The following is a 23,916-nucleotide window of genomic DNA, read 5'->3' as shown; positions in this document are numbered from 1 at the left end:
AGATTCAGAAGAATAAAAACTCGATGGGAAGTGCGTGCGTACGAGCCATTGCTTGTGCAGAGAATTTTCTAGCTGTGCATGGACGCGCTAAAAAGTCACGTGAACATGGCGACGCGCAATGGGCAAAACATTAACGCAATGAACAAAAATTAAGTCAAGGTAAAAACTGTACAAAAAGTCTACATTGCACATTTGTTTGTCTTTTCGCATTCATTTATGCAGCTGATACCGCCATTTGATATTTAAAATGCTATCCGTGTACATGTATGTTATGACATGGGCCAATATCGCAATACCGATGGGTCTAATTTAAATGAATTATTACTTGTCCTTTGTTTTTACACAAGGAAATGTACAAAGAAAAAATATGTGAAACGTGGGGCCAAATTTAAGGTTCTTCGTAAGCCTTTTACTAATACCGTAAAATCTCATTCTGTACAAGGAACGTTTGCTCAAGCACTACGCTATATAACATTCTGTGATTTTAATGAATGTTGAACTTTTCTGCACGGCATAAAGTGTGAGCATAGATTATGGGAATTTTAGTTAGCCGTGTCACGTCGATTCACCCAGAAGTTTAAATATTTTGGCCTATTACATGGCTAAAAGCGCACCACAGTTGAAAACAAAGCTTTCGGATCATTGTTGCAGTCAATAAGGATTGCCATTTGAATTCCTTCTTCATTGGCGGTTTAAGTCCAAGCTCGAGACAGTAGGCCCCCCTAATTTGGCTGAAAAAAATGACAGTTAAACAAGGAAAACAGTGAAACCGCAAACTTTATTCCATGCTTACATAAACTTGAAGTTGAATTACATAATTTAAGCGTAATCACCAGCTTCAAATAATCTGGATAGTCTCCAAGTAGGGATGGGACAGCATCGTTTCGCAGAAACGCTCTCCCTATCGCACTTGAGCAGGAAAGTGGTCGCTGCAGAGTTTGTCATATATTCTTTGTAGGTTGCCATTTAGAGCCATCTTTATTGGTGCACTTTTTTCTTTGTAGCTAGATCTTCATTGCTTTGGGTCTCCTTGAGAATCAGAATTGAATGCTTGGAAATAACCGCTCCTTTTTACACGTTTTAGGGTATCGCTGAAGTCTAACAAAAGATAAACATGCCCAAACAGATGACCTACAAATAAATGTATTGATTTTCAGAAACATAGGTAGAGCACTTGGAGGCATAAGGGATTCCAACGGTAAATTGTGTATGGTGTCATAACCAGAAATGATTAATAATAATAATAATTACAAAGCCGGTATGATGTTTCCTGATGGGTGCCTTGCTAACTATATGATTCAGACTCAGACAGACCTCTAGCCTAGTAGCTTATTTGATTACACCCAGCACGAAATGTGACAGAGGGGTACCCCCTTCCCTGTACATACCCAATACACGCTCTACGTAGGTGTTACTGATCACATAGATGCCTCAATTCCGTAGACCTAGCTCTAAACAACCGTTTTGGACACGGCCTAATAAGCCCCTTACTCTCACTGGCGCACAGTCTAATTATGAGTCGTGAGGGGATGCACTATGCACGGTGTCCTCTATCAAGCACTAACGTCTTGAAACCAAGACTGCTATAACAGAGACTCCACCTCCACATGCATACGGTGCAAACACAGATTTCTAAGCTATCGTAGAGGAAAATAAATTGAGCCACAAGAAAAATTTTATGAACCAAGTTAAAAGTAAGAGTTACAGCAAGGATGGGATAATTCAAGAAGGTGAGCGAGCAATCTTGATTTCGATCGGGAAATGTGATAACTACCGCGATAATATAGTAACCATCTTACATGCATTTATTCATGAAAGATCAGTAACTTTTTTTCTCGCGACTATCCTCCTGTTTCTAGGCTTCGCCTGTAGTTTTGATTAGGACCTGGCGGTCTATGCATCTATATTAAAGCAAGTATAGCGCCGCGTAGCGCTATACTATCTTTGGTTTATATGTCTGTGATTCCCCATGAGTGCAAGTGCACCCTCACCGGCGAATGAAAGACAGGACGTACGAAGTTCCCAACCAGGTTCTTGCACGCATTCGGGGTGCACGCGAAGACCATGCACTCCAGACCGAATTGGTCGCGCGGACTCAGCGTGCTCCGCATCAAACGTGCATAAACTTGCCCAGTGAGTTGCTGATTCATACCAAAGGACTGTCAATTTCATTCGAAAATACGCCCTCTTTTGTCCCCGCTTGGAGCGGATAAATCGAAAGTGTTACGTCTTTGACGGTAGACGGCACGTCGCCTAATGGCCGCTAGTGTAACATCCTGGTGGCGTACGGTTTTCTTCCCCCTTTTTTGACAATCGTCATGTCGTGGCTGAATCCTTTGAAGACTGCGTGTATATGTATGTTAAAATAAGAGACTACATGCAGAGAAAGGGCAAGGACTCTCCTTGGGGCCGGCGCATATTATATCCGGCAACCTTACGTTGGAGGAATGAAATCTGTGATGTGATCTTTCCTTGCTCCATGGTGGAATAGTGCATTCAGCGCATTCAGAATTCAGCCGCAAGACTTGTTACCCGTTCATCATCTAGGCAACATATAACTCCTATTCTTCGCAGCCTTCACTGGCTACCTGTCAATGAGTCGTTTTCAAGATTCTACTCCTCACTCACAAATGCATCCATGGTTCAGCACCAGCATACCTCCGTGAACTTATTCAAGTATACGAGCCACAACGCACCCTCCGTTCTAGTTCAACATTGCAGCTCAGTACACGTGTCACTCGCACTAAGACTTATGGATATCGGTCATTCAAGTATGCATCACCATCGCTGTGGAACTCTCTCCCACACCATATCAGAACCGTCAAAAATGAAAACGAATTTAAGTCACTACTTAAAACTCACCTGTTTCATTAATTGCTTTATTTCATAATATTACTGTGAAGCGCATCGAGATGTGCTATGTGATGCGCTATATAAGAAATGCGTTATTATTATTATTATAGTGCCAAGAAGTAAGACAAAGTCTTCTTCATCAGAGAACCCGAGACCCCGTCGCGACAAGTTCATACTCGAAAATTGACGCTGATGATCTCGTCCCTGACTCAGAATGTATTGTCTTATTTCAATCAAAAGAAGGAGTCGTGTGATTGTCGTTTTTGTATCCTATCCTATTATTTGACAATGATATTTGGATTTATTGATCTGGAGATTGTTTTGGAGGAGGAGGGAGGAGAAACAAGACGACGTGATGGAGAAACAACATGAGAACGGAGTGTAAAGTCTTGCTGCAACTTGTTCCATTCCAATCTCTCAGAAACCGCTCTTACAGGTATAAGGAATTTAGGAAAACTAAGTGTCCGCAGCCAGGCCAAGTCCTTTAAACATATGGCATGAGTGTGACTCTGTAAGGTTTCCTACCTAAAGAAAAGATTTCGATCAAGGTTGGGTTGATAAAAAAAGATAATTTGGGATATTGGTTCTGAAAAGTACAGCGATCCCACTGTTACCAAGCAAATATATCACTGTATAAACCAAGTATCGTTTTGTTAATAATATTTTAAAAATTATCAACTTGTAAACGTTATACGGTGCAAAAGAAACTTTTATGCTAAATATGTTGCAGTTTATGTCGTCGACTTGTTTGGCTGTGTTGTAATTGTCAGTTTCCAACTTTTCAGATATTTTGTTCAGTTTCGTATTCAGAACGCGCCAAGTATGTCTTTGGAAAATAGGCGCTTTATTCAATTACTCTTAGCTAACACAGTTTCAGTGGAGACCTCGGCGCCTCGTGCGATTCCTTCATCTTCACCTTTTGCGTACCGTCATCAGAGCTTGTCCTACCTGACATTAGCATTAACAAGGTTAAGCACTGCGAAACTTCAAGTTTCTCCGTACTGTCACAGACAAAAATCTTGCAAAAACAGCCACAACAGCAATGACTATTTCCAAAGGTTTGCACACGATTTCCAACGTTTGCGGACGTACTACTCTGATGCCCGAGGGCATAGTCCGTCTCACTTAATCTCGGCTTAAATACTGGCAAATTCAGGAAGGAGCTGGCTACCGGAGTAATTGCAGCAGGGATGGTTACTGACGTCGTAGATGAAGTTATAGAAATCTACCGGGGTAATTGCAGTAGAGGCTGCTTACCGACGTAGTAGTGGAAGTGGTGGCAATATACCGGAGCAGCCGCAGCGCTTGATTCATACTTAGGCAGTTATAAATATTCGGTGAAGTAACGAATTTAGAGTAAATGGAGGAACCAAAAATTGGAGAATTGCTAAGACGTGCTATTTCAATATCCGAATAAAACGAGTAAGGTTGACATTACGCAGTTATTCAACCGTCGTTTCTCTTCACCGTCCTGACTCGAGGTGTTACGTTTAACTACCTGGTTGTATATTTCAACTGAAAGAATCTGGGGATTCAATCAATTTATTGTCGCAGTCCCACCACAGGAGAGTGCCTTCTAACCAGACCGACAGAAAGGAGCTCCGGCTGCCGCACGAGCGACACTACTCAGTGGGTTGTCACTGGCAGAGGTGTAGCGAACACAATTTTTGTTGGGGGGGGTGTGCCAGACATTATTGCGTAGACTTGGGTAACTGGCTTGCCTTAATGTATTGGTATTATTAGGAAGCATAAAAGCGACGAAAACCAAAGCACAAACAAAAGACAAAATAATGCTCTTCAACGTGGGCTACTCATGGATTCTGACTATGTGTTTTATTTAAAATGAAATATATACAAAAGCGTGAACACGTAAATTGGTAAATAAGATCCAATTTTCCATCGTGAACACCAAAAGCTAAAAATGGCAGAATGTCCCATTCTCTCACCGGCTTTATAGTGTAGCAGCAATTTATTGTTTACTTGACTTCATACTCATCTTCAATGCATGAAAATATTTGACATCCTTTCGCAGTTAACAGCACAGCATCTTTTGTGCACAAACCAATACAACCTTGAAGTTCCTACCCGGGGTGAGGTCACTGATGTAATTTGCTAATGAATGTAGAAATATCGATTAACATAAATTCAAATGGGTAGCAAAATATCCTTTAAAAGTAGTAAAACAAAAACTGACACTGAAGTCAGCAGAGACAAAAAAATGCATTGCAGCTACCCGTAAAAATGATATGCATGTGAGTGAACAGTGCACTTTACATACACTTCACTATACAATTAGAGACACCAGCAAATTTTGTCATGTATGTTATCAAAGATGACACTTAACCCTTTCAACTGACAATATTTAAGAGCACCTCAAAGGAAAACATGTTTTCTCTGATTTTACCTGTTCCAATAAATTAGGAAGTATCCAAATCGAATGCAGTGTCATTTTGTCTTCAGAGCTCAGCTATAAGCTAATAAGGGCATTTTTTCTGCTTCTGCCAAGATGCGAATTCAGAATGTAGATTGCGTCATTCGGAGAAAACAGAGAAAATGAGGGGAACCCCTGCCCTGTGTCGGTAGTGGATAAACCCTTGTGCTTGCTAAACGATGGTTACATGCATTGCTTAGCATGAACAGAAAAAAAACCTTTTCAGCTTGTCATAGTTGAGCTTTGTAAACAAATGACACTGCATCCAATTTGGATGTTTCCATATTTATTGCAACAAATAAATTCAGAGAAAACATGTTTTCCTTAGAGGTGCTCTTTAAGGTTCCACAACCAAGGTATCCTCTTCAAGCTCTCCAAATACAACAAGTATACAGTACCTCTGACATAACCTAGCAAAGGGTAATGTTTGTACCATAAACCATAGTCCATACTGCTTCATTTGTACTGCAGTTTTCCCCATCTTAAAAATGCTTAAGTTAAAGCTCTGATGAATAACACATCTTTTTGGTACAAGGACCCCTTTGATTCATTGTACATGGTTTAATCTTTCCCTGCAAAATACTAGTTCGTTATTCCTTATGGTGTACACTTTGACACCATTTTTCATTTTCTGGTTACATGCATTTTGCTTTACTGGAATTAAACAGTGCATTGACTTCACTCTCATGTTGTGACAATAAGTTGCATGCTCGCAACTGCATTGCTTAAACAATGTGGACTCCCTGTAACACGTCATATTTCTTTGATTTAAAATCACATCTTATTATGTTGACAGGTCTAGCCATATATGGAAAATATTGTAATTTATATTCATTTTCATTGAATATTGCAAGCCACAAACAACATTCTTTATTGTAAAACACCGCTTTTACATTTTAAGAGTTGACATTTTTACACCACTGACATAAAATCTGACTTTTTCATTGAAGATGGCTAAATGCCCAAAGAAGTCTTTGAACTTATAACTGAAGCAAGTATGGCTATAAAAAGCTGCTGCATTTGTTTATCTGAAACTCCTCAGCTATATGAGAAGAGTCAGTAAATTTTCAGATTCAGATGGCCCTGCCTATGAGGACATACTGTACCCCTAAAACTATACTCCAACTAAATTTGTGTACAGCATTCATGCTAGCTCAAGAGCTTGGGTACAACACGTTTTACATATTTTAAATCTATTTTGGGAATGTGCTTGCTTGATAGCTGCTCTTTTCAGCTGTGAAATTAAAGAATAAACTCTGATGCACAGCAACATCCTTTGTTTATATGTCCTTTTAAATGCATTCCTGCTTTATCACAAAATCCATAGCTAGTGTGCAAAATGTTTTCAAGGAAGGATCCTGTACCAATTTGCTGTGGGGGGGGGCAAACATGTGTGGAGGGGCCAACGACGTTTGACAATTTTTGTCACTAATTTTTTTAGCCTTTCTGAAGGGTGAGGCTACATTCAGGAGCTTTTTACACACTCTTTGAGGAAGGGGAAACAAATTTTCAGGTGGGTTCCTTTGAGGGGAGGCAATGGCACCCCCCCCAATACACCCTAAAAAACTATGCAACAGATATAACACGATACTGTTAGAGTGAATACACATGTGATCACAATGCATCACTTGATACTGGCTTGCATTCACATCTTGCCTCCTTCCCACTTGGGAACAGACTGTATGATGGGTCTCCTGAAAATTTGTTCGCAATCACAAAGTCCCATGTATTTTGGTGTAAATGGAATAAAAGTTGCAAATCCTTGGATCCCATAACCTTTTTAAAAGAGTATGCCCTTGATGCCTTTACAAATTTTTTAGTTTATATACACTTGATATATTGAACTTTTTTGACACACAAAATACACATATTCAATGACTAAAAAGGTAACAAAGGTTTTTGCCAGACTCCTGGTTGTGTGACACTATTAGTTATCACACGAGCTTGAGTGGAACATGAAATAATATAGTGCGTCTGTGTCCTGTATACCACTCAGCCTCTGGCCTTGTGGCATACAGGACACAGACGCACTACATTATTCCATGTTCCAAGAGTGCAAACATAACAAATTTATCTTCAAGCAAACCTGACACGGAGCAAAGAAATTAAAGAGGCCTATCCGTGCTTTAAATCCAAAAAAGGAGACAAAAGATATACGGTGCACAGCAAAAACATTAACACTGATGTACCACTATTCTGCAATTTTATCTAGGGAATGAGGATATTACTTGTGTTTTAACTCATTTCAATAACAATAAACTTACACTAAGAAAAGAAATTGTTAGAATAGTATGTGTCTTTAAACACGTGACGATCAACATGTGACGATCGGCACAGGCAAACACACCACTTTTGATTTTACAGTCATGCAGATGTGCGTTTGCTATTAGTGTAAAAATAGCACAATCCGTTGAGTTAGAACAGCGCATTACACAGTGTTTGATATGAACCATGCAATACAGTTAAATATCATACTGTTTGTTGCTATGGATCGACCAATCAGAATGGAGAATTCAAGTCTGCCTGAAGATAAAATACAATTATCCACTTCAAGTTAGAATGATACCAATCTTGAATAGCACAGGTTATAACTAGAATATTCAAACACATTGGTGTTAAATAAATCCAGTGTTACGTTGGCACCATCATCCAACCTTTATTTTACTGCAAGAGATGTTTTAGACATTTCTGTTGTAGAAAAAAATAAATTTTCCAATACACTTATGAGACTGTACATCCTGTGGTGTTTCCAGGATGCTTGTCGGTCTGTTCCACAGGAACTTCTTTCACAGGCTTCACGGTATCATCTTTATCACCTACTTTCTGAAATGCAGGGGAAAAACAGCAAAGGGGGAGGGCTGGTTAATTTTAAAGTCAACTAATCCATTCATAATTGGTCAATTTGACGCATCCCAATAATAATTTTGCAAGCGTTAAATAAAAGCCTTACAGCACTGAACCTGACTTATTGGCCACCGTTCACTAAACCATTTTGTTATATGGACTTATGCACAAGAAACAAGAATATTTTGCCACTTCATCTGCACAAAGTCCCCTTGCCAAATTTAGGCTACCCTTCAATGATGTACTAAATGTAATGTTTGCTCATGCACACTAAATTGTAAAATTAATAAAAGTTGTCATAAAACAGCTAAAACCTGAAGGGAGACGTCAGATCAACTCATTTCTTGTTGCCATAAGAATTTCCCGACCCCCAGCAAGTTAGGGTTAATCAGGATTTTCTACTTTTTACAAATCCTACCTTATCTGTTGAAGAAACAACAAAGCCTTTATAGACTGCAGCAGTCCACTCAGGATTTTTTGAAGGAACTTCATACTCCACGGGATTGGCTAACCCAAACTTCATTTTTGATTCTATTTCAGGAACTTCTTCTGGCACCTTCTCGTGATATCTACGTGAACACATAAATTTAAGAAGTAGGAGGAAAATCAACCGGACAAGCCATGTTCTCAGCCTATGCTATCTGATGTGCAGTACATCACCTACCTGAATACAGAATTGACAAAATACATGTACAAAAGCCAAATCTCTTGTAAAAATTTTTGCCAGGGTGAAGACATTTTTCCAATATCTTTACATTTTTCAAGAAGACAGGTGGACTGCTACAAGTACCTGATTTCAACTACCTGGTCATGTGAAGAAAGATACATAATTTGTGTTTGGCATATACTCATCATACTTTTGGATTGAAATTACAAAAGGAACAAATATGGTAAAAATGAACAAATGAAAATCATACACAGAGAAGTCAACACCAAAGAATCCACTGTAAAAGATTACTGACCATAATGATGAAATGGTGTCTTAAAAGTGAGAATGCAATGGCAATGCAACAAACCACCCCTTTGCATTGCTACTCCTTCAGTGTTACATTGTATTGTGCCTGAAGCTTGCAAGTGCTCAGTACTGCCTCTTTAGAACCAATCTACAAAGGCCCCAAAGTGTAAAGTCTCCTTTTGGCTGAAAAAGCCTCTCCAACCTCACAACATTCCCTCCTGTTGGGAACAGTGTTCATTCTAGATGGGCATGTATGTGTCATACTCCTGAATGAACACTGCACTTTATCCCCAGAAGCACAGCTGACTGTCTTCCTGTTCTACACATGAAAGAATGGAGTACACTGAGCTTGTACATGCTATTCGCATATTACGAATAAGAAAAATGTCAAATTGGAAGGATCTTACTGTAGTGAATGTAGTTTTGACAGTTTGGAGGAAACTAATGTCACGACTCAAAAGAATGAAGAGAATAGAAAGGCAAAGCTGCAGTGACTCACAGCTTCATATGAATCTAAATTTCTTTACTGCAAAATTAGCTCATGTTAAGAGACATCCAAGCAAATTACAAGTAACGTTGCTAAATAAAACAAGGAAATCATACTAATAAAGTGCAAGCTTTCATATATTTTTCACAAATTCCATCATCCCATCCATCTCCTACTCCACCCCATTCCAACGATCTCCAACTCCATTCCATCATTCCATCCAACTCTACCCCAATTCCATCATCCCATCCATCTCCTACTCTGCCCCCATTCCATCACCCCATCCATCTCCTACTCTACCCCCATTCCATCACCCCATCCATCTCCTACTCTGCCCCATTCCATCATCCCATCAAACTCCACATCCATTCCATCATCTCATCCATCTCCTACTCCGCCCCCATTCCATCATCCCATCCATCTCCTACTCCACCCCCATTCCATCATCCCATCCATCTCCCACTCCACTTCAATTCCATCATCCCATTCATCTCCAACTCCACCCCATTCCAACGATCTCCAACTCCATTCCATCATTCCATCCAACTCTACCCCAATTCCATCATCCCATCCATCTCCTACTCTGCCCCCATTCCATCACCCCATCCATCTCCTACTCTACCCCCATTCCATCACCCCATCCATCTCCTACTCTGCCCCATTCCATCATCCCATCAAACTCCACATCCATTCCATCATCTCATCCATCTCCTACTCCGCCCCCATTCCATCATCCTATCCATCTCCTACTCTACCCCCATTCTATCATCCTATCCATCTCCTACTCTACCCCCATTCCATCACCCCATCCATCTCCTACTCTGCCCCATTCCATCATCCCATCAAACTCCACATCCATTCCATCATCTCATCCATCTCCTACTCCGCCCCCATTCCATCATCCTATCCATCTCCTACTCCACCCCCATTCCATCACCCCATCCATCTCCTACTCCACCCCCATTCCATCATCCTATCCATCTCCTACTCTACCCCCATTCTATCATCCTATCCATCTCCTACTCTACCCCCATTCCATCACCCCATCCATCTCCTACTCTGCCCCCATTCCTTCATCTCATCCATCTCCTACTCCACCTCCATTCCATCATCCTATCCATCTCCTACTCTACCCCCATTCCATCATCCTATCCATCTCCTACTCTGCCCCCATTCCATCACCCCATCCATCTCCTACTCCACCCCCATTCCATCATCCTATCCATCTCCTACTCTACCCCCATTCTATCATCCTATCCATCTCCTACTCCACCCCCATTCCATCACCCCATCCATCTCCTACTCCACCCCCATTCCATCATCCTATCCATCTCCTACTCTACCCCCATTCCATCACCCCATCCATCTCCTACTCTCCCCCCATTCCATCACCCCATTCATCTCCTACTCTGCCCCCATTCCATCATCCTATCCATCTCCTACTCTACCCCCATTCCATCATCTCATCCATCTCCTACTCTACCCCCATTCCATCACCCCTTCCATCTCCAACTCTACCCCCATTCCATCATCTCATTCATCTCCAACTCTGCCCACTCCATCATCTCATCCATCTCCTACTCCACCCCCATTCCATCACCCCATCCATCTCCTACTCTACCCCCATTCCATCATCTCATCCATCTCCTACTCCACCCCCATTCCTTCATCTCATCCATCTCCTACTCCATCCCCATTCAATCATCTCATCCATCTCCTACTCTGCCCCCATTCCATCATCTCATCCATCTCCTACTCTACCCCCATTCCATTTCCCCCTCCATCTCCTACTCCCCCCCCATTCCTTCATCTCATACATCTCCTACTCCATCCCCATTCAATCATCCCATCCATCTCCTACTCCACCCCCATTCCATCATCTCATCCATCTCCAACTCCATCCCCATTCAATCATCTCATCCATCTCCTACTCTGCCCCCATTCCATCATCTCATCCATCTCCTACTCTACCCCCATTCCATTACCCCATCCATCTCCTACTCCGCCCCCATTCCTTCATCTCATCCATCTCCTACTCCATCCCCATTCAATCATTACATCCATCTCCTACTCTGCCCCCATTCCATCATCTCATCCATCTCCTACTCCATCCCCATTCAATCATCCCATCCATCTCCTACTCTGCCCCCATTCCATCATCTTATCCATCTCCTACTCTACCCCCATTCCATTACCCCATCCATCTCCTACTCTGCCCCCATTCCATCATCTCATCCATCTCCAACTCCATCCCCATTCCATCATCTCATCCATCTCCTACTCCGCCCCCATTCCATCATCCTATCCATCTCCTACTCCACCCCCATTCCATCACCCCATCCATCTCCTACTCCACCCCCATTCCATCATCCTATCCATCTCCTACTCTACCCCCATTCTATCATCCTATCCATCTCCTACTCTACCCCCATTCCATCACCCCATCCATCTCCTACTCTGCCCCATTCCATCATCCCATCAAACTCCACATCCATTCCATCATCTCATCCATCTCCTACTCCGCCCCCATTCCATCATCCTATCCATCTCCTACTCCACCCCCATTCCATCACCCCATCCATCTCCTACTCCATCCCCATTCAATCATCTCATCCATCTTTTACTCTGGCCCCATTCCATCATCTCATCCATCTCCTACTCTACCCCCATTCCATTACCCCATCCATCTCCTACTCCGCCCCCATTCCTTCATCTCATCCATCTCCTACTCCATCCCCATTCAATCATCCCATCCATCTCCTACTCTGCCCCCATTCCATCATCTCATCCATCTCCAACTCCATCCCCATTCAATCATCTCATCCATCTCCTACTCTGCCCCCATTCCATCATCTCATCCATCTCCTACTCTACCCCCATTCCATTACCCCATCCATCTCCTACTCCGCCCCCATTCCTTCATCTCATCCATCTCCTACTCCATCCCCATTCAATCATTACATCCATCTCCTACTCTGCCCCCATTCCATCATCTCATCCATCTCCTACTCCATCCCCATTCAATCATCCCATCCATCTCCTACTCTGCCCCCATTCCATCATCTCATCCATCTCCTACTCTGCCCCCATTCCATCATCCCATCCATCTCCTACTCTGCCCCCATTCCATCATCTCATCCATCTCCAACTCCATCCCCATTCCATCATCTCATCCATCTCCAACGCCACCCCCATTCCATCATACCATCCATCTCCTACTCTTTCCCCCTTACCCAATTATCACAAACTGTTTCCCACCCCATTCATTACACGTGTCCACACTTACATTATCCGTGTGTGTACATACAGTGCAGAAGTGTACAGTTAACATGTACATTATCACGTATCTTGTAACACAATTGAAAACAATGCTTCAAAGCAATGGTTCCACTTAAACTTCTGATACTGATAAAACTCAAGATTGGAACAAGCCTAAATGACATATACCAGGGGTGTGAGTGGCCAGTTAATAACAAAGCTAAAAAAAGCTAACAAAAGGATGAAATGTAAAATTCTACTTCCGGTACTTTTGTACAGACCAAAACAGCTGCAATTGGGGGGTCAACATCTACACAAAAAAGCTGAAATCAGCTAAACAGCTGAATTCTCACACCCCTGATATACAATAACCCGCACACCTATGAGCACAAACTTTAACCACTTCGCACCAGGGAGCCCGGTTTCGCAATGCCGGGCTGCCTGAAATCGGACAAAAGAGCTGGGCCTTGTAACAAAAAACTGAATCGGAACAAAAGACTGAGCTGCTGGGAATTGCCAACATTTTTCAGTTGTCAATAGCAAAGGAAATCAATCATTGTTTTGAAAGATTATACTGCTGTTTGTGGCATTACCACCGGGGACAAAAGCGCTCCAGTGATGAGTGATACAATACTGCTGCATGCTAATCTGGCCCCTATTGAAAAGACGCCAGCAGCACACTGTGCCAGTTTCAGGAACAGAAAATTACGTAACACCACACAATCTGGGCTCTTTTTACAAGGCGGCAGGCCTGGCTGAATTACTCCGGCATCAATAGATGTTGTCTGTTAGATTAGAGTAGCCACCAGACAGTCATTCATGTGAATGTCCAGTAAATGAAGTTATGAATATTTTAAGAATTTTGAAATGAGAAAAAAATGAAAAATCACTAGGCCAAGAATAAACATGGAAAATGGGCCCGGTGCAAAGTGGTTAATGCGAGGCAGATAGCCAGCTGGACAGACTGACAGATGTCCCGACAGGCAGAAAGAAACACAAATAGATGGACAGAAATCGGTATTACATAGGCTCGCATTTGCTTCACAGCTTAACAAAAATGAAAACACAGACTTACATCATTCCATTTTCTCTCTCTGTCTTCTCTAGAATTCGATGAACGATGGGCCCCAAACGTAAGAAGAAAGGATGCTGCTGTGGTTTAGCCACTACGCCAGGACCTTTTGTTTTTGCGTATTCTTTGGCCAAATCCTCTGCCTTGTGAAACACTACAAAACATGTGAATCCATAAGGTCAAATAAAGGCTGATTTCAACCAAGTCTAAATAGCTTCCAAAAGGAAAAGAGAATAGTGAATGCATGTGAATGCATTTAAATATCATTCAGGAAGCAGTTTAACTGAGAACAGCAGTTAATGCTTCTAGCTTTTTTAAATTAACAAAATCCTACGGCTACAAAATTTTAAAATGGACTTCAAAAAAGAAAGATAATTAATATACGATTTACAAATTTTCCGGGATAATTTTCCTTTTTAATGAAATTACTGGTAATGCTAAACTGACTCACACGCCATTCCCTCCTTCAGTGATCTGACAGCCTGTCCTCCTTTGTCTTTGGCAAGTAATGTATTGCCATTGTAGCAGTGTGCCTTAATGAATTGAAAATTGACATAAAACCATCATTGTTTGAATGATACACAACGTATGTGTTACTGTGTATCCATGAACTTCAAAATTCCCTTGTCATCAAATCCCCTTGATGACATAGATAGACTGGCCGAAAATCATTCAACTGTGGATTTGCACTTGCAACGCAAAAACAAGTTTCTGAAATTTATATCCCACTTAAGCATACATATATGTGGAAATATGCTACATGGAAAAAGGTGATGTGCCGCCGACATAATTCAAAGTAATCTTCATGTAGAAACTAACCATAGATGATCTACATATATGGGAATTAAACAACTGATATTTGGGGGGGATTATAAATTGCAATGTCAAAGTTTGCCAATCACTGACATTTTTATAATCACTGTATAGTGTGTGATAACTTGTGGGAAAACATAGCAATGGGAATATAATATAGTTTTCGTAAATTTACAAGAGTGAATGACACAAAACAATTAAAAAAAAAAAAAAATAGCCACGTAAGAACAAACAACAGTAATAACAAAAAACACACCCTCAAGCATGTAGTTTATAGGAGAGAAAATACTTACATATGACTCGTAGAAGACACTTTTGAATTGGAAGTATTTCCTCCATTTCATGACTAACTTTTCATCCAGAGACTTGAGTGCGTCATCAGCCGATGCAAACAATTTACTTGTCTCAATGGCTAGAGCTGCAACAAGGCTTGGGGTGTGCTTCAGTTCAATAGCTCTTGCAAGAGTCACTGAAAATTGGTAAGTAGAAATATTCCACTTCACAACTTAGCCGGCAACATATGATATTCAAAATATTATTGAACAAAATAAGCTTTATGTGGTGGTAATAAAACTACTTTGTGCATGCATTTGTGAATAGTGAACATTTGTTTATAAAATTGCAAGTCAATGTCCATTCTTGGGTGTATTTTTTCTTATTTTAAATTAGAGAAGATCCTCTTCAGCGCTAATGCCTATACAGACAAAACATGCAAAAATAGTCACTAAACCAAAACCTCTATGTCCAAAATAACTGAATATTTTTCGAATAAAAAAAGGCTTGTGATTTATTTTATCAAATGATATTTGGGATGTATGCCAATGAGAGGTGAATGCTGTCTTGCACAGAAATCCTTCAGACATTCAAACTCTATTGCAAAAACATCTCATCTCTCTTTATCTACATTTAAACAGTAGCAATGAGAAGCCTAAGAGAGGGCAGGCAAATGCAGTAACACACGACAAGTGTGACCCAAGCCTACATGTACTATTAAATGTACAGGAAACACAACAGAACATAAAAAGACTGCTTTAGTACAGCAGGCTCTGGGGGCCGTTTGGAGGGCTACTTTGCACATATGTCTTTTTGCTGAGGAGGAGAACGGGTTTCATAATCTTTGGATGGCCAGGATGGCCAACATGGAGTCTGTTTCATAGCCTTCAGATTTCATCACTGATTACAGTACTCTATGATGGCAACTGATGCACATCTATGATAGGTTCGGTTGATCTCTTTGGACAAATTAACAAAATAATCAGTTGGTCGGTCAAGTAAAAAATCAGTACACAGCAAATACAGCACGGGTCAAAACATGAAAAGGTTTGTTTACAGAATGGATGCTAAAGTCAAAGACAGCAAAATGGTTTAGGTTTATAGGAGGTAAACCAAAACCCCTTCCAAAATTATTTCTGTTAATCGTTTAGATGAAAACTTACACAAATATTCAAAGACTTTCTCTAAAATCCTCCATCGCATTTCAGAAGTACATGTATGGATTACATTCCAACTGAGCAGCAGTTTTCATTGAATGACCATAACAAAGTTAAAGTTACTTTCCTTGAGCATGTTAAGTGAGAAGAAACGAACCTTCCTGTGCTTCAGCTTTACACTGTATCTCATACGCAGACAGAATTCTTTGATCCAGGTCGCAACCATCCCCAGGTGTTTCATACAACTTGTGCAATATGTTATCCTGCAATAAAGTATATGAACAGGTATATCTTTTATGGAAGAAAATTAACATTTGTGTGACAATCACTTGAAGAGTGCTCTTCAAACAAGATTCAGGTAGTCAATGCATTGAAAAATCAGTTTAGTACTTACAAGTCAAGTAATTTCTGAAAACATCTTTTAACTTCCATTTAAATATGGAAGAATTTCTCGACTATTGAGCCTTTTTGAAGCCAGTGGTGGTAATACTGGTGGCATATCTTTATACCCAAAGTCCTTTCAGTGAGAGTCTGACTGTACTGAACTAGTGAATACATTTCCATCTTGCATAATTATTGTATAATAGTGTTTCCATACAGATATAATAAATAACGCATTTAGAAGCTGTTGTAATGTGAATATTGAGAAAATGCCTCATAGGTCATTTTTACGTCAGTTAAGAAATCACATGTCATATACATGTATTTCTCAAGGAAATTTGATGGAATCAACCAGTCTAATGAATGAGACACCTTCTAAGTGAATATTCTGCCCTAACCATTCTCAACAAGTCATATGAGGTGCCCTTTATGACTTTATTAGTACAAAAAAGAATCAAACGAAAATAATATAGATATGATGAAACTAATATTTATCGGACGAAAGTGAATAAATCCAAAACAAAACAAATATATACACGTAAAGGACGAAAGAAATATGAATAGGATGAAACTAATCAAGTATTAAACCATAAATAGGACAAAAGTACATTTAAAGAAAAAAAGTGATTTATGGAAGAAAACTGCTAAATATGACAAAACTCAAATATAAACGACAAAACTAATAAATATACATCTAGAACAAAAATAATATATAGGACAAAACTAAATATATAAGATGAAACTAATAAATATAAAACGAAACTACTAAATAGGACGAAGCGCCACTACCTCGATGCCAGATCGGTTCTGATATAGAGCAAAATGTAAAATATATAGGACAAAATGCAAATTACTGTATTTAAGATGAAGAGCCATCTACCAACTTGTTTGCAGATGTTGCTCCTAACCATGATGCAGAGCTTTCTCAAATGTTCCGAAATGTTAGGACCATACAGGAGAAAGCCCCTCATCAAGGTCAGGCCATACTGTAACGTTGCCGGTTGCTGCCAGGTCATGCAGACTGTGATTGACCACGCTGTTGACAGTCCACCTCTGGCACCAGGGGCACTGCTGCCAGTGTCAGGCATTACGAGAGTAACACTGGCACCAGTAGCAGTAGGCCTAGGCCCATTGCCAGTGGGTATAACATCAGTCACAAGTAATTCATGGAAAGCAGGGTTTTGAAGGAGATTGTCAACTACTTCTCGTACACAAACGTTCATATTTTCCCAACTCTAGAGCCATGGTTCAGGATTACAGCTCCACTCGTTTTGACAAATCTCTATGACAAGTTAAGCGTGGTGTTGTGACGTCCACTGTATCATCAAGAGTGTCGGGGAAAGAGTTCCATAAGAGTTATTGACAAAACTAATTTTCCCTTAAAACGTCACAACAACCGTCATAAAGTGATTAGTTGTTCCAAAAAGTGAAATTTAGCAAAGAAAATTCTGGAGCTTTTTTTTTTTCAGAGAAGTCTCATAATTATAGTTTTGTACACGGGGGCATCAAGTGTTGTCCATGTAACTCTTTCCATGTCAGGCATGGCGCGGGCGTGCAGCGCAACCAGTCAGTAGATCTTATCTGCATGCATTTTGTAATCTTATATATATACTTTGTATATATAAGATTACAAAATGCATTCCCCAGTCCTTTCTAGAGATTGATATTCTCCTTCCCCTGTCATTTGGATGAATACCTGTATGTGCTTGAATATGCCAGCTGCTTCACGCAAACTTCTATGGACTTCTTTGGCCTCATCTTCTGAGATTCTAGTAGGTACATGTAAAGGCAAAGAACAGTAATATTATGTTACAAACATACTATGTTTTTAGCAGTGCAACTCTGATTAGTTTCATAATATTTAAAAAAACACATAAATGTTTGTTATTAGTTAGACAGAAAAGCTTTAGTTTTGGTCAGAGATTTAGGGGAGTATTATCCAAATCCAGCGTAAGGATACATGTAGTCTCCAGACTTGATATGCATGAACTTACTGCAGTGCATTCCTCACTAAGGTCCAATAGACCGAAAGGTCAGATTAATTCAAAAGAAAACTTACTCCACACTACTACTTGCAAGCTTGGCTGCATGCTTAGTCAACCACAGAGCAATGTTGAAAAGCATATTTATCTTCTCAAAGATGAAGTCATACTGATATCTGGAAGAAAAGCAAATCAAAGAACAAAATGCACCTGATGAGACAGACGTCAAAGTGTGATATTAGAGGCTTCCACTGTTGAAGTGTTTGAGCATAAATTTGTCTAACGTTTTGCCAAAAGTCAGTTCAACAATTGCACGTAGATCTTTTGGACAATACTTTAATCAAGTAGTCGGTAAGTAATTTATCTGAACATCAGCTTATCCATTTCACTATGAAGTACATGATGTAACTGTTCCCATGTCATTTGCAAACAGATCCCGTTTCAATCCAACTCAATATAAGGTAACAGTGGTTGGATACCTCAAAGTAAAAGTGGTTGGATACCTCAAGACTGTAATTTACCTTTCGGTACCTTGATCCCCGATCTACCAAATCCCCAGGTTTATTTTCTAGTTATGATCTCAACACAACTAGATTCAATCTGAAATCAGAGCAATAGTCATGCTACAAACTAGCAAAAACTTAGAATTTAGAAGTATATAGAGTATGTAGTACATGTACTTAAGTGCTCCTCCATACAGCAGCACTGAACCTAGGGGCAAAGTCACTCTGGATGGCCTTAGATTTACCCTGGAGAACTTTCATCGACAAGTTCAATAAACATAGTGTCAATTAACACAATTTGCTTCATGCAAACTATGTTCATCTTGCTCTGGGCACTTTCTCCCCATGGTTTCACACTTGCAATGTACAGACGGGCACAAGCTTACAGGTTACAAGTACATGAAAACAACTGAAACATTCATTACCAAATTCTTATTTTTTTTAACTGAGGTTGTGAAGTTGTACAAATTAAGCTCAACTCTCTACTTTCCTTACTCTTCCGTGCACTATCAACGTTAACAACTTTTCACAACATACCACAATGTCAAGCCAGAAGTGGCATGAGGGAAGAAAGGATTGGGTCAACGTTTGAAATTTTTTGTAAAATTTGAATAGTACGACCGGTGTAACAAATTAGAAACAATAAATTGAAATTTTCTTACATGTTCTTTCCTCCAAGGGAATTTGTCCATGTGATCTTAACAGCATTACGAAGCTTGCTTTCGCCACTGCTTCTGCCTGCTTCAGCATGGTCAGTATCTTGCAGAGTCATTTTACCAACATCTTCTCCCATCTGTTGCTGGGGCTGTTCAGGAGATGTCTTTGAATCTTCTACTGCTGTTATGAAACCTTCAAGATAGCTTATATATTTCTCAGTAGCTTTCTTCACAACAACCACATCGTGACTTGGATCTCGGAGAAGATCTAGAAGTTGCGCTCTTGCCACACGGATGTCACTTAAAAGGAATTTTAATTTTTTTTAAATGTCTTCTTTATAAGCCAGTATGTGTAAGTTTTGAATATCAAAAACAACACATTATACATTTCTCCTGCATACTCAAGTCAAATTTAAAGAGTACTAAGCTAAATGATTATCACAGGCTATCTCATGAACACACCATGTACTTATACATGTTGAACAATCATGGCCATAAACCCAAACCAAAAACTGAAGAAACAGAGCAGTTTGAGAATAAACACTTGACTCACAGAACTCTACAGTAGGCCAGTGGCCAACAACCTTTCAAAACAACAAAAGCTAAGTTAATAAAAGTGTTTGATAGTTACAGTAACCATAAAGTGACTTCCAAATTCTATAGTTATGGCACTGCACAATTACCACTACCAATTTAAATAAGGTTTCAAATTCAATTTCCATTTTATACAGTCATGGTCCTACGATAGCCTGATCAGTATGTATGCTTGTTCTGCATTCCCAGTGTGCTGGGAATTAAGTCCGCTCTGTACATTTTCTTTTCCCCCTCCTTTATGTCCTTTTTCTTAATCAGACTGCACGTTTACTTTCTATACATGTTTTTCTTTGGTAGATTCATAACCCTGGAGGATTTTTTAAAAGGAAATAAAATCCAAAATGATTTTATTCAACACTTTGCACAGCCTGACTGTCAATATTTTGCATTTTCTCTGTGAGTTTCCTACATGCATGGGAAAGAGTTCCACATACGGATGCCACTTGACACCCCATGCACAAACCCTATTATGAGTATGACTGGTCTGAAAAATTCTAAGATTTTTCTAAGTAAACGACTTGTTTTTACCCTCCTAAATTGAACTTTCTTGACATGTTTTTGCTTTCTGAAGGCTAATAGGTCACTGTAGTCTGTAGCCAGTGTAGGGAATAATTACTATCGTCCGTATATGGAACTCTTCCCCATGCATGAAATGTACGAGAATTATTAATCATGAGATCGTCTCCCAAATTCTAACGTTAGCCTGTGCGGCTAGCCTTACATTTTACCAGGTAACGTTTGGCCTAGACCCGTAAACAGGGCCCCCACGACGGAGGAGTATTCATTGGGCCCTAGCCTCGTTGGGGGCCCTGTTTACGGGTCTACGTTAGGCCTACTGTCGTGACTATGCATCATGGCCATGGCAATGTTTAATGTTTGCAGTCTCTCAATGCTCATGACAATAATTTGCTGACTGATCCCTCTGCAACATCCCGTACTTTTTCCTGTATAGGCTTATTTTACGTACCTACAAAGTTTCCTTGCAGACGAAGTCGAAGCCTGACGCCCAAGATCAAAATTAAGTGGAACAGTGGCCTTCAGAGGATTCCTGTGGAACCAATGCGCCATCTTGGTATCTTATGCTTATTATGGGTTTTCAAATATCATATGTAGGCAAGTCAGCTGCGTCTCCACGGAGGTTTCGTGTTGGTCTACAGTGTTTATATTAAATAGAAATGTTTCAATATAAGACTGAATTGTATGTATTTTTATGTTTCGATGGTAAGCTTACTATCTGAGTAAGTATTGCGCTAACGACTTCAAAATCAGGGGATAAAAAGAAATCACGCGAACCCGAGACGATGCAGCCGAGTTTTGTACATTACGTAGTTAGCTATAAATAACGCCAGCATGATTAGAATGGGTAGTCTCGTGATCAAGGGTGATACTATTACTCATTAGTACGGAACTCCCTTGCCCATCCCATGGTACATGGTGGACCTACATTGCGACTAAAACACAATGTGCGTTGCATTCAGCCGTCCGGAAGCGAATATTTTGACGGATATGCAACACTTGGCGCAAGTGTTGACGCGTATATATGGAAAGGCGCATAAATAACAGTAGGCCTAGGCCCTTTTCCAATACTCGACTTGGGCTCCGTCTCAGGCTTCGGTCCCAAATCCAATCCCCGATTGTGGGCCTGAAGCGTTTAAATTAAATTGGATTACTGTAATTTTTGGCTCTCTTGCATCTTATTTGATGTTTTGTGGCACTATTAAATTAATTACTGCTCTTACAGCTTCAACGTCAGCTAGTTAAAAAACAGTTGAAGCCTGAGACGGAGCCGAAGTTGAGTATTGAAAAACGGCCCAAGAGTATCGATAAAATGAAGACCGTACGTCCAGCTTGCTTGGGCTAGGAAGTGGCCTACATTGCTATGCGGGAAACCTTTCTGAAAGCCAGCCCAAGGTGTGGATAACCATAGACCTGGAGGAGAGTATCAGTGTCCAGTGTGAGGCAGAGAAAACAGCATCTCAAAGGAAATACAGTTTTAAAACTATCATCCACAAGCTTGCTTGGGCCAAGGAAAACGTGAATATTTCATCATAAAAGATAGGGTGGACTGTAATTATTGGTTTATATGTCTAATTTAATCCCCCAAAAAGGAAATGGTCATAACCTGAGGTTCACGACCCCATTCACGGCCCTTGGAAGGCAGAAAAGCAGATGGCCACTTTTTGGCCGACTATGTAAAATTGCTCCTCCGGTATGGAAAAAAAAAGCAAAAAAGTAGAATTCGCGTTTTGTTGTAAAAACTTTTGATCCTAATTTCTGCCTGCTCGAAAGGTGAAAAGTAGATGGCTGCTTTTCGGCTGCCAGTGAATGAAGAAAAAGTAAAATCTGCTTTTTTCTTGAAGCAGAATAGCAGAAATATAGAAAAATGCATAAACAATGTTTGTTCTGCTTTTTGAGGTGGCAGAAAAGTAGAAAAGTCGAAATTGCATGTTACCACAACATAAAATCTGCTTTTCTCCCATTCTGATAGCAGAAAAACAGATGGCCACTTTTCGTCCTCCATACTATACAGTGCATGACAGTACAGAGTATACAGAGTAGGAACACTGGTGCCATGCATTAGGCCTTCAGGACACAACACCAGCAAGCTTGTCCAAAAAAGGTCGCTGTGGTCTGACCCCACGCGGTCACCGTGGTTTAACCCTGTTGCTGAGGAACACATCAACTACGGCAAACATTCACTCAGGTAAAGAGAGATGAGACAGCTCAAGGACGAGTCTTGGATTAGGCTTTACCAATGCAGTGAGGTGTGGTCAACCCGGACGTTCCATGCGTAGTAGACCATGAGTGACCAAACACAGTCATGGCAGTGTTTGTACATATCCGCAAAAGTATTCTCAGAATGTAAATTTTAATGCGAGCACTATAAAATGAGTGTACCAGAAGAAACATCAATGATCAAAAGTGTCGGAGGCATAGCGACAGCAAGAACGGATAGGGGAGCCAATGTGGTCCATGCCTCCCCCCCCAAAAAAAGATGATGCTTTTTAATAAATAGTCATGAAGCTATCAAGTGTCTTACATTGAGGTTGTTTTGTATGGAAAGAGCCATTTCGTTCAGGGAATTGTTTCAGAGCAGCTGCTAAATTGTGACTGGTGAGATCAGTTAATGCCAAAGTGCACCGGGGCTGCTGCTTACTTCTTTTGCCCCCACCCCTCCCAAATTTGGGTCTGGATCCAGCCTTGAGTGGTGGAGAATTTCTCCTCGGGCAGTCTCAAATAAAATCTCAAGAAGCTCTCCGATCCACAGACAATCTGCATAATGCCCAAAAATTCATTTTCATTCAACAACGTCGAATCACACAGCAAAGCTTACGCGGTAGGCACTTAGTCACCCCCCAGTCATAATAACGCGTGCTGTCAGGACGGGTCATCAAAAGCCAAATGGTGGTAACCGTTCCCATTAATGAATATACATGACCGAAGATAGAATCCAATCATGCGCTTTGAGATTTACCACCAATAGATCAGATTGCTTATAAATTCTAACTTAAGAGCTCATATACATAAATCGCAGGTGGAGGCAACAAGCTTGAGCGGCCCACTGAAAATGTACAGGGGCACAAATTTCAACGTCATTTTCTTCTCTCAGCTTCAGCATCTTTTTCACTTTTGCTTTTGACATCAATTAAATGAAAA

The 23,916-nt window shown here is 40.5% G+C and overlaps 1 protein-coding gene across 1 annotated transcript; it reads right to left on the bottom strand.

The window, feature by feature from the left end:
- Positions 1-4,667: 4,667 nt before the first annotated feature.
- Positions 4,668-21,594, bottom strand: brox (BRO1 domain and CAAX motif containing). The gene is made up of 10 exons (XM_022240991.2): positions 21,227-21,594; positions 19,672-19,965; positions 18,584-18,682; positions 18,221-18,293; positions 16,301-16,406; positions 15,007-15,182; positions 14,352-14,433; positions 13,904-14,054; positions 8,547-8,697; positions 4,668-8,107 (listed from the first exon to the last, which is right to left on the bottom strand). The coding sequence occupies exons 1-10, from the start codon at positions 21,325-21,327 to the stop codon at positions 8,006-8,008; spliced, it is 1,335 nt and encodes a 444-aa protein (XP_022096683.2). The 5' UTR covers positions 21,328-21,594; the 3' UTR covers positions 4,668-8,005.
- Between the last annotated feature and the right edge of the window lie 2,322 nt (positions 21,595-23,916).

This window comes from Acanthaster planci, linkage group LG01, assembly GCF_054643075.1.
Source record: "Acanthaster planci isolate LZ-2023a linkage group LG01, COTS_SCS, whole genome shotgun sequence".
Classification (NCBI taxonomy): Eukaryota; Metazoa; Echinodermata; class Asteroidea; order Valvatida; family Acanthasteridae; genus Acanthaster; species Acanthaster planci.
Note: the sequence above shows the minus strand (reverse complement) of the source record. Positions and strands in the feature narration are given on the sequence as shown.

Bases quoted from the DNA above. Each gene is read 5' to 3' on its own strand.
- brox (XM_022240991.2), bottom strand. From the start codon at position 21,327: ATGGCGCATTGGTTCCACAGGAATCCTCTGAAGGCCACTGTTCCACTT. The intron at 14,055-14,351 runs GTGAGTCAGTTT...CATGTTTTGTAG, and splicing joins ACTGAAGGAGGGAATGGCGT to TGTTTCACAAGGCAGAGGAT. The intron at 8,108-8,546 runs GTAGGATTTGTA...CCTGCATTTCAG, and splicing joins TTGTTTCTTCAACAGATAAG to AAAGTAGGTGATAAAGATGA.